We start from the raw sequence: 11,759 nt of genomic DNA, 5'->3' as shown, positions 1-11,759 counted from the left end.
ATACTGTCGATTTTCTATATCGGGACTCATTACTAATTAGCGTACAATAAACTATAGACAAGGAACTCTTTGTTTAAATGTCGAATGAGGTCAGGAAAGTTATTTGTAAACTTTGGCATTTTCACTGAACTATGAAGAGCAGGATTAGCAAACAAATCCACAATGCTTTCAGGTTCTACTCACTAGGCACACCACGTCATTTCAACGTGGATAATTGGGTAATATTTGGTTGAGAGTGATGTTGATCAATGAGATTACAAGCTTTATTCACCAACTCAAAAAGACAGCCAAAAGTTAGTTAAATGTCTAATGTGTTATTACTATGCTTTCAACCATCTAATAGCACATCCAAATTCCAATGGAAAAACAATGTCAGATTTTTTGGTTTAGTTTACATCTCAATGTCCATCACTGTGCTTTCAACCACTTAAAAGTTTAAAAGGAAACACAATGCCAGATAATGTGTTTATTTATAAAACAGATGAATGCGTTATTACTCTATAATGTATAGTTCCGGGAAACCTCAATGTGGCCATTGATTTCTTCCTCATTGTAAGGTTGAATGTTACATTCGTTTGTAACACAGCCTTAACTTTAGGCTATATACTGGATTACAAAAGTAATATAGAATATTGTTTACTTGACAACGTAACCAAAAATCAACATTTAAAGAAGATGTACAGTATCTACTGCTTGGATAGTTCCATCTGGCTTAATCCCATCCTTTAACTTTTATGTTGGGTTCAATTGGAGACGTTAATAGGCTATTTATGTATTTCAAAAATGATATTGAATTGTGATTGGTTGTCAATGCAACCAAATATAAACAATTGAAGAAGTAAATCAAGTTAAATAATAAACGAATCAAATCAAACTTGAAATAAAGTTTGATTTGATTAATCCCTATTCTTTCATTTTTGGTTGGGATGGAGTCGTGAATCCAACATATCAATTGTTAATTTGTCGACATTTAAAGCCAGACTAAGTCCGTGGCACAGATGCAACTATACAAGCAGAACATAAACTCCTTTAAATGGTGATATTTGGTGAAAAACCCTTGATTCCTGATTCATCAGACACCTCCCTTCTCTAATTTCTCTCTTGCGCATTCTCCCTGCCGCTCTCTCAAACCTACACACATTATGCAGTTGAAGAGGGAGAGATGTGCCAATCTCACCCATCTCTAACCATGTTTGTTGCAGGAATGATTTGACACACGTATAACTTTGAGAAATAGAATATTTTACTGTCTCTTTACACATACCTTAATGTTTTCATTTGTGGGTTTATAAACAAAATTATTTGGTGAATTTCAATCATGTAAATAATGATATTGATGGTGAGAGAGCAGTAACCGCTTTCATAATTTATGTTTATAAAATCACAATGTTTCCATTTCTATTGTCATGTGAGTATATATTTTTAATTTAAACATAAAAATGTCGGCCTTTTGCCAGGTACGAATATTTTCGTAGGAACTGTTTATTTTCATAAATTCGTTAGCCTATAATACAACATAGAAGCCTTCCAATCTGCCCTTTTTAACGAATTTATTTTAGACCAAAGCCTAAGTAACAGCTACATGATTTAATGAAAAGCAACAAATAGACAAAGCATTGTTTCACTTTACTTTAAAAAAAGACTAATGAACAGAACCAGGCAAGAAGCTACAGCTGGCTTCACTGTTTCACCGCCAAATAGACCTACAATGAAACTCAATGTATCGCAATGAGGTTGAATGCACTTGGGTCTGTACAGCAGAGTAATACATTCCACAAATATATTTCCTCAAAAAAAAAACGTATATAGACAATATGATGTTAATCAGTGGCCTACCGCAGTTTCGCAAAAATATGTGAAGATTTATAAGTAATCTCACGCTAGAGAATTTTACATTTTCAGAGAGAATTGTACATTTTATCAAGCACATTTTGTGCTATTCTACACACTTTGCCATAAGGCTGTGCGAAAAATTCTAAACATTTTTAGTCATGGTTTATGACCTGTTCATATTCTATCTGGGGGGAGGGGGGGGGGGGGGTACACCAGTGATGGTAAACGCTGATCAGAAGAGACTAATTCAACGAAATTCCATTTGTAAAGATCAGGAACAAACCTGTACTCCTTATGTTTGCCTATATGGTCACAGGCATAACAAATAGATTGGATGAACTCTTGACTCAGTTGAATTAGATGTTGCTGAGCAAATAAGTTTCTACGCCACTGAAAGTAGCGCAGATATGCCTCCTCATCCTTGTCCAACTTCAGGAGGAATTCAGCCAGGGCTTTTGCATTGGGAAAGTCATTAACATGGATGAAGGAATCTCCCGGGACAAAGTCCTCATAGTTCTGTCTCGGTGGGCCCAATACTACTGGCACAGTTCCTGCTGCAAGTGGTCCGTTAAGCTTCTCAGTGATGTAGTCTCTGTGGACTGAGTTCTCAAAGGAGAGGTAGAACTTACAGCTGGAGAGTGTTGAGTAGTAGTCCTCATATCTCAAGAATCTTGCAAAGGCTCTTCCAAAGAGATCCACCTTAATATGTTTGACAAGTTCTCTGTAATAGTTATCCCTTACTGCTGTTCCAGTTGCAGGGTTATTGTTACTCACAATCCAGCAAACTAATTTATCCTTCTTGGGCAGCACAAAGTCCTCACCCTGGCCTTTCCTTGCAGTTAAGCGCCAACGTACAGGGATGTCTGCGTCTTCCCTATAACTCAAGGTCAAGTTGAAAAGGTTCTCTAGACCAGGTATCTTAATTGTGCTTATATGTGATTCCACATGATACCAGATCCACTTCTGGAATGGCGGTCGAGGTGATGGAGGCAAGTTGGATAAATCGTGGTTGATGGATTTGTGAAAGATGAGCACCCCGTCTGCCTTGTTGTACAGAGACCGGTCATCTGTCAGTTGGCAGCCATCAATGTTGAAGAAAGTGTTGCAATCGCTAAAATCAAACCTGCGGTTTTCAGGCCAGAACCACAACAGCATGATGGGCTTGTCTGGTTCTGGCTGCTTCTTAGACAAGGAACTGTTCTCAGGTGGCTTTGAGTAATGACGTGGCAAAGCAGGTTGGGGAGGGCAGATCTGAGATGGAGCTGATTGATAGTACATTACAAACAGCGTCAGAAATCCTCCAAGACCAAGGATCGAGACGGGTCAACACCATTTTGGGCGTTCTGCAAAAAAAGAGTCAACTTTTTGAATGATTTTAAGTCAATTGAATCATCCCGTACACAAAACAGGTTGTTTTACATACTAACAGTTTGTTTGACTTCATAACTGCTTGTTTTACTTCTTAACAGCTTGTTTTGTGTACAGGAAGAAAGTATGAGAAAATAGCAAATGCAACAACTGCACAAAGTATATGTCAGCCCAGAACTGTAAACCAAATCCTGTTACAACAAAGTGGAACCGGACGATATAAGGCTAAGCAACATGATAAGAGATGTCGGTTAACTTATTCATGAGAGACAAGTCTGTTTTTATCCATAAAATAGACTTTTATTTGTTAATTTGCTTTTACCCTGTAGCTGAAAGACAACTATCACGTCTCTCTCGTTCGTGACATACACACCCACCTCAGAGTTGTGTCTGTCAACTTTTAGTCTCAGTATAACACAAATATATGGACATTTTACAATGGTAGGTGAGGTGTATTAGTTAATAAGTAACCTCGATTCTCTACCCTTTACTAATACAGTTCCAACCTGCTTTGTTCTGCAATGTGATATGGTTTAGGTAGATGACAATCTCTTCTAAAATAGTTAAAAATGTATTTTACATGTGTAAAAGGGTGATTATGCAACTTCGGGCACTTTGGCCGTGCAAACTTTCAGAAATTAAAACTTATTCAAACACCATTTTACCAGCATTGTACTTGTCTTTGATTTGTCTAGAAACTATATCTGATAATGGCTGCGATCGTAATATTCAGGAATTTCTATATTTTGGTCATTATTCCCTAGACAGCCATAGACAAATGTTTGTTTTTATATTTTACCCTTATTTAACTAGGCAAATCAGTTAAGAACATACTCTTATTTTCAATGAAGGCCTAGGAACGATGGGTTAACTGCCTTATTCAGGGGCAGAAAGACAGATTTTTACCTTGTCACCTCAGGGATTCGATCTTCCAACGCTCCAACCACTAATTAACGTCTTTATTAAACATCCATTTTAGTTGAAAATGAAATATCATACAATTGATTTATAACGGATTTCTTATACATTTTCTATATTTGTGTTGCTGTATTATTACAATCCATAACAGGGCTAGAATTGTGTGTATTATTATTTGCCTCCTCTATGAGAACTTTGTAATTTTTTAAATAGATGGAGTATGGAGTAGTATTTTTTTAAATAGATGGAGTACTCCCATGGAGTAGTATTTGTGTCTCTGAACAACTGGTTATCAATATACAGTTTATCGACCACGAGATCTACGCGTTTCCCTTTCAATCTATTTTCCTTGAAAATTGGATACAGAACTTTACGCCGTTCTGCAATTTCCTTCGGGAACTGGTTATCCATGCTTATTTTCGTGCAAGCAAGTCTTTTACCCAGGCATTTAACCATTATTTTATCATTAAAGAAAGCACATTTGGCAACGATTGGGCGTACATACCTTTGCCGGAAGCGGTGTACACGTTCGAGTTGGACTTTGTTGATAGCGTCGCGTGGGATCTGATGCGCTACAAGGAGGAACTAACTAACTACAGATTCAGGAACTTCTCCTTCTTTCTCTTTGATACCTGTAAGTACCAGATTATCTCTCATGGATCTAGTGTGTATGTCAAGTAAGGCTTCTCTCCGAACGCCGTTCTCCTTTTTAAATTCACTTCGATTTCAATCTTATTGACTGTCCGTTTTAGCTTGTTTGTGTCTTTCTCCAATGTCGCAGTTTTTTCGTCACTCATCTCCAGGCTTGCCTTCAACTCTTTTATATCCGTCCTGACTAGTTCAAGTATACCCAGTTTGACATTTTTTGATTTTAACTGATCTGTTTCGACCTTTACCATTCCCGGTGGTGAAAATAATAAATAGTCTGTGTCTGTACAATAGTCACGTTTCGTTTTGAAATAGGTTCCCCTGTCCTCCGACACTGAATATTACGGTTTTATCTTGAGGTGGTCTACATAACTGTGTTCAGTCCGCCGTCTTCGATTAGTATTTTTCTTCATGAAGAAAAACACTAATCGAGGACGGCGGACTGTACACAGTATTCATTTGAGGATGTCCATCACCCATTTCATATGATGTGTTACGAATTTGCAAAACCTACTATATGGTATGGATTTTCAAAAAGTATGATATTGTAATGAAACAGCAGGGAGCACGTCACGAACCCTCGACCGTTTAGCCGGAAATCCTGCGCGCTATGGACTGTGCCGCAAAAGCATGCTCGTGCGGCATTGTCGATTTCCGCGTTTATAAACCCAGGGTCGTAACAATATGTTACATTCTAGCTATGTGTCTAACATTAGTTAGCTGGCTAACGTTAGCGAGGCTAGAGGTTGGGGTTATGTTAAAGGATTAGGTTAGGGAAATGGTTAGCTAACATGCTAAATAGTTGAAAAGTAGCTAAAATTGAATAAATAGTTAAAGTTGCTAATTATCTTAAACTCTGTGATGAGATTAGAATTATATGCCTACCCATCCACCCCGCTCCGCTAGTTGGCGGTGGTGCGCGCTAACAGCCTTTCAAACGGTGACGTCACTCGCTTTGAGACCTTGAAGTAGTGGTGAAGTAGCTTTTGAGGAGCGATGGGTAACGATGCTTCAAGGTCTCAAAGCGAGTGACGTCACCGTTTGAAAGGCTATTAGTGCGCACCACCGCTAACTAGCTAGCCATTTCACATCGGTTACACAAACACCCTACCTTCGTTTTTGCCATCTGTCTCATGTAACCATACCAAATGTAACACAGATCATAATAATTTGAGTGTCACGGATTTACATTTTCCATGTTACCTCTAGTCTTTGAGACCAGACTTTTATTTGTCAATTTGCTTTCATCCTGTACCTGAAAGACAAATATCACGTCTCTCTCTTTCACTCCATACGCACCCAGCCGCCATACGCACCCTTTCTGCCCCCGAACAAGGCAGTTAACCCACTCTTCCCCGAAAGGCCTTCATTGAAAATAAAAAGTTGTTCTTAACTGACTTGCCTAGTTAAATAAAGGTCAAATACATTTAAAAAATCTCAGGATTGTGTATGTCAATAGTTCACTTTTGGTCTCAGTAAAACACAATTTTATGGGCATTTTATGATGGTAGGTGAGGTGTATTAGTTAATAAGTAACCTTGATTCTCTACCCTTTACTAATACAGTTCCAACCTGCTGTTCTGCTTTGTTCTGCAATGTGATATTGTTTAGGTAGATGACAATCTCTTCTTAAATAGATAAAAATGTATTTTACATGTGTAAAAGGGTGATTATGCAACTTCGGGCACTTTGGCCGTGCAAACCTTCAGAAATGAAAACTTATTCAAACACCATTTTTGTAACGTTCGTCTTGTGGTGAATGAACAGACCAAGGCGCAGCGGGTGATGAATACATACTCATTTATTAAATGAAAGACGAAACACTAATGAACACTAGAACAAACTACAAAACAATAAACAAAGGCAACAGACCTGAAACAAACAAACTTACATATAGACGAAGAACGCACGAACAGGAACAGACTACCTAAAACGAACGAACAAACGAAACAGTCCCATGTGGTATACACAGACACAGGAACAATCACCCACAAACAAACAGTGAGAACAACCTACCTTAAAATGGTTCTCAATCAGAGGAAACGTCACAAACCTGCCTCTAATTGAGAACCATACCAGGCAACACATTAACCCAACATAGAAAACACATAACATAGACTACCCACCCCAACTCACGCCCTGACCAACTAAACACATACAAAACAACAGAAAACAGGTCAGGAACGTGACAATTTTACCAGTATTGTACTTGTCTTTGATTTGTCTAGAAACTATATCTGATAATGGCTGCGATCGTAATATTCAGGAATTTCTATATTTTGTTCATTTTTCCCCAGACAGCCATAGACAAATGTCATTCCCATCTCGTCATTAAACAACCATTTTAGTTGAAAATGAAATATCATACAATTGATTTATAACAGATTTTTTTATACATTTGTACATGAACTTGTATTGAATATTATTTAAAGTGATTTTTAAGGTTTTCCTAACATTAATAATTCAACATGACACCTGAATGTATAAACTTGCCTTGGTGACAGCTGAAAACGTGCATCTATCATGAAAAATATGATTTTTCCACCCAACCCTTTTGTGAGATTATGATAACAACCATATGATTTCCATATCTAAAACAAATACATGTCTGTAAATTATACATAATATACTCATTTACCTCAAAAATATGGGTTGTGGTGGAAATGACTTCTATGTAAAAAAAAAAAAAAAACGTATGAAAACAATATTTTATTGCAAACATTTTGAACAACAACCATTGTTAAACATCTCATTAATATAAGACAAAGTAAGATTCCAAAACACTGGAACTAGCACTTGAGAACAATGCGTTACAGATGCTACAAATAGAAATTCTAGCACATATATAGAAGGAAGAGTTAATTGAGAGCTACACATGTTTTTTTATGTATTATGTTATGCCCTGCTTTGTATGTACTGTACAGTGATTTACCAAGTGTATCTAAGGATTAGAACGGTTGGGGCCAACGCGACTCATGGTTTTCACAAAAGCACCACTCTCTGCGTGAATGTCTTGCACGATACCAGGGTAAACGTCCTGATCCTACTCCACCACACACCACTTTCCAATCAATGCTTCACTTAGATCTTCAATGGGCTGGACGGTGCTTTGAGATGAGTTGAATTTTCCATCTTGGTCTGCTTCAGTTTTTTCAACCAGAGTCACAGTCTGTGGGCTGAAACAGCTGCAGTGATGTGGAAAGGAACAGAAGCAACTGAGTATCCGCCAAGTTATCTCCCCTGGACTGTCAGTGACGATCTGGAAACACAGGAAATTCAAAAAGTTATGCACATTCGGAATATGTAATCATAGCATAGTCTAGTGATAATATATTTGTATAACAAATGTGAAATTCGACATAAAATAACCCATAACTATTACTTGGTGTATCTTCAATGTCCCACGGATTGTCTCCAGGTGATCCGGTAGGAGGGCCTCGATGCTCTCTATCTCCTCCTCTGAGATATATAAGAGCTTGATAGCTGACTGATCTTTTGACAGTACCTCAAATACAGTTTTTCCATTTGGGAGGTCCTTGCCTTGTGCCACAATTCCATCTGCTCTTCGTTTCACAGCTGCTCCTACCCCATCAGCTGGGCATTTTCCATGTCCGGCTTCTAGGAAATTCCATGTAACTCTCTGGAAGCCCATTTCAAAGGGAAGGGTGGAGAGATAGTATAAATTATTTTTAGACCTATACAGGGTTATAGGGCCATCACTCACAAAGTGTACAGCAGTAGCCGATGGGCAGAGCTCAAGGAAGTAGGTCAGTGTTTTTGAGAGATGGGCCCAGATAGCAGAGGGGACATGCCGCATAGAAGAGCTCAGTGAGCAAAGTGAAACTGTATCATTTGTGGTATATCCAGCACAGGTGTGGAGGGTCACCTGCTTGTGAGAATCACCAAAGTGAACTGCCTGGATTTCACTGGTGTATTTACACAGTTCTCTGCAAAGTCAATATGCACAATTATCTCCTCTTTCCCCAGATTATCTTTTAATTCTCTCAGTTTGGAGTATTGGTGTAGAATGTTGTACACGTGTTTCCCCAACTTCTCTTTCAATCCTTTGGAGAAGTCCTCCAATAGAATCTGCAGTGTGCCACATACCTTTTCTTTTACTGTCAATTGTACAGTGAACTTCTCCATGTTTCCCTCTTTGTTTTTCTTCTCTCTCTCTTCAGCTTTGTTTTCCCACTCAAACCACCATGACTGCTCACCAGCATCAAAGTCAGATGCTTTAAGCTCTTTGGCTTGGCAAAGAGAGCACTCTCTATACATGCACTCTTTATTCAGGTTCTCACAGCACAAAGACTCAATAACTTTCTCAATGTTGCTGCAGCTGATCACTTTGTGATCCTGTAGTTTGTCCACCATGAACTGGAGGTTGGCGTGGGTTTTGCAGAGACGTGTCCCTATCCTGGACAGCTGGCTTGACAACCCAAAAAGGACGTCTTTTGCAGAATTCACAGTAGGAAATTTGAATTTCTGACTATTCCCTCAAACTTCTGATAAAGGCTCTGAATTGTGCCATTCAAGAAGTTCATCTGCTTTTTTTTCTTGTTCCTCGTTAGTGTGTCCTTTTTCCCTGTAGTTGCTCTGCTGTTGTCATCACGTTCATTGAATCTAGTGATTGTCTCTTCTGTGGCAGTGCTAATTCTGTTACACTGATTTGTCCTGGAGTATTGAAGACTTGATGGCCTGTTTTCATTTGCTCTCATTGCTTTTGCTGAAAAGCAAAATTCTCTGTTTGTGGCTTTGTCCAGGCCATACTTTCTCAGGTTGTTGCCTCTGAGCATTTTTGAAGCCACTTGTTTGTCCTTGGCACTGCCCATTTTTTTATACTTTTGTTTTAACTCTGCAATGATTGCATTTTGAAACAAGAAAATCCTTCTCAAGTTCTTCGGAGTTCCCTTCATTTGCTGTTTTGTCTTTGTCTTTGGGGAATCTTGTCTCTCCATTTTGTTCATCAGTCGATCATACCTTTTTTTGTATTTCTCAGCTTTCCGTAAAGCATTTATCAAGTTTGACATTTGTCATACTAAGATCTCTGTATGCTTTTGAGCGCCCTCTTCCAACCTTTTTCCTTCCAGCAAGTATTCGACTTCTCATTCCTGTTGCAGACAATGAGGAAGGGCAGGTAAGTTATGGGCAGGTATGTTGGCCTCATGTTCTGGCTGCAGGTCATCTGGTGACTGAGGTGATGTGTTGGCTGATAGGTAGGTCTCCATTGCAACTGTTCTCTTTAAAGTCTGTCTTCTATTCCGTTGGTTACATTTCCATTGCCTTCTCCTGTTTCTTTGTTGTCGCTTTGTAAGCTCAGAGATAGATTTCACTTCTCCCTTCTCTTTTTTTCTTCCAGTATCTCTCCCTGTCTTTTTGCAGATGTTCCTGGTATCGTATAGGATCATTTTTTATTTTTTATCTATTTGGCTGTTTTATGTGGCATCTTCAAAAAATAAAGACAAATACTACTCAGTTTTCAACTTGTGCACACCTTGGAGCATTTTCTAGATTCAATTCATTTAAAACATGATTAAATAAGCCTAAAGTAAATTTAAAAAAGTAAAGTAAAAACGAATAAGATAATGGATTTGTGTCATTTCCACTTTCCACCACTTTCACCACTTTCCACACTTAAATTTGTGATGGCAATGACACTTCTACAGTTTCTGGAGAAAATTGACAGACTGCTTAGCATGCTTTGGTTAGTATTACAGCTAGCATATCGTTTACACTAAAAACATAAAATATAACAAAACATTTGAAAGTTCTACCGCAAATTAAAGAAATTATAGCCTGTTTGGAAATGACTGAAAATTAAAGTAATATTTACCTCGATTTTTCTTCAACTTCTGGACATCACATCTGGGACAACTGTCCACTGCAGCCATGTGCTTCAGTGTCACAATATGTTTCCATGGTAACTAAATTAACATTCTCTTGAAAACTTTATTAATGAGGAATTTGTCCTCAGCGGTGGAAATGACACCATTCCCAAAGGACAGGTATATTGTAACGAGTATTACCGAAGGTGGCCTTCCTTCCTGTTCGAGTGGCGCTTGGCGGTCGTCGTCGCCGGTCTACTAGCTGCCACCGATCCCTTTTTCCTTTTCGTTTGGTTTTGTCTAATTGATTTCACCTGTTTATTGTTTGGTTGTTAGGGTGGTGTTATTTAAGTTCGTTTAGCCCGTTTATGTTTGTGCGGGCTTGTTTCTCTGTTTGTATATGAGGTTGTTGTTTTCATTGGGGTTTTTCCACAGTCTGGATTTATTTTCCAGTTTTGGACTTTATTTCAAGTCGGAGTTTTACGCCAATGTTTTTGACGTTACCAGTTGTTATTCTGGTTGGACATTAAAAAGTGGTTTTCCCCGTTACCTTTGCTCTCTGCGCCTGACTCCTTACCTTTGTCCTCATCGAGTGTAACATATATTTTGTGTAAAAAACAATATAAAGGGCTTATTCACAATAAATATTGATATAGATTTGATTTAATTGACTCTTTCTGTAGTACATAATATTATATAATGTGTAATTATGCATTGTTTCTCATAGAAAAACATAGTAGATGCTTAAAAGTCTTGGTCAGGGACAAGGGCAAAAGAGTGAACATGAGGTATAAAATGTATCTGAAAAGTATCTAAAATACTTGATAGAGAGGTGTTTTAAAAAGTATGGGGTGATTCCAGTGTGAACTGAACACACAGATATTTGTATTTGTTTTCTTTTTGATAAAATCCCCAAAATTGGCCCGAGGACATAAAAGTGCCCGTAGTTGCATAATCACCCCAAAACACTTAATCAAATCAAATGTATTGGTCACATACACATGTTTAGCAGATGTGGGTGTAGCTTAAAATACAGCCTGTATTTTTTTATCATTTCACTTGACCTTTCAAAACTGACCTCACTCTCACATTATGACCCTAAAAGAGGATCCCCTTCATAGTTACAAGCAGATCTATGAAACGATATATGTTTGATTAGTGTAAAAT

At 38.1% G+C, this 11,759-nt stretch overlaps 2 protein-coding genes across 2 annotated transcripts in view; one reads left to right on the top strand and one right to left on the bottom strand.

The window, feature by feature from the left end:
* Positions 1–2,007: 2,007 nt before the first annotated feature.
* LOC129825668 (4-galactosyl-N-acetylglucosaminide 3-alpha-L-fucosyltransferase 9-like) lies at positions 2,008–3,168 on the bottom strand. The gene has a single exon (XM_055885856.1). The coding sequence runs from the start codon at positions 3,109–3,111 to the stop codon at positions 2,008–2,010; it is 1,104 nt and encodes a 367-aa protein (XP_055741831.1). The 5' UTR covers positions 3,112–3,168.
* Positions 3,169–4,643: 1,475 nt separating this feature from the next.
* LOC129825423 (4-galactosyl-N-acetylglucosaminide 3-alpha-L-fucosyltransferase 9-like) overlaps positions 4,644–11,759 on the top strand; it is a 49,800-nt gene continuing 42,684 nt past the window's right edge. Inside the window, exon 1 of the mRNA XM_055885516.1 lies at positions 4,644–4,753. The gene's annotated coding sequence lies outside the window, so the exon portion shown is untranslated. The remainder of the gene's footprint in view (positions 4,754–11,759) is intronic.

The sequence above is a fragment of the Salvelinus fontinalis genome, chromosome 27, assembly GCF_029448725.1.
Source record: "Salvelinus fontinalis isolate EN_2023a chromosome 27, ASM2944872v1, whole genome shotgun sequence".
NCBI lineage: Eukaryota > Metazoa > Chordata > Actinopteri > Salmoniformes > Salmonidae > Salvelinus > Salvelinus fontinalis.
The sequence above is the reverse complement of the archived record's forward strand: the minus strand, read 5'-3'. Positions and strand labels throughout refer to the sequence as shown.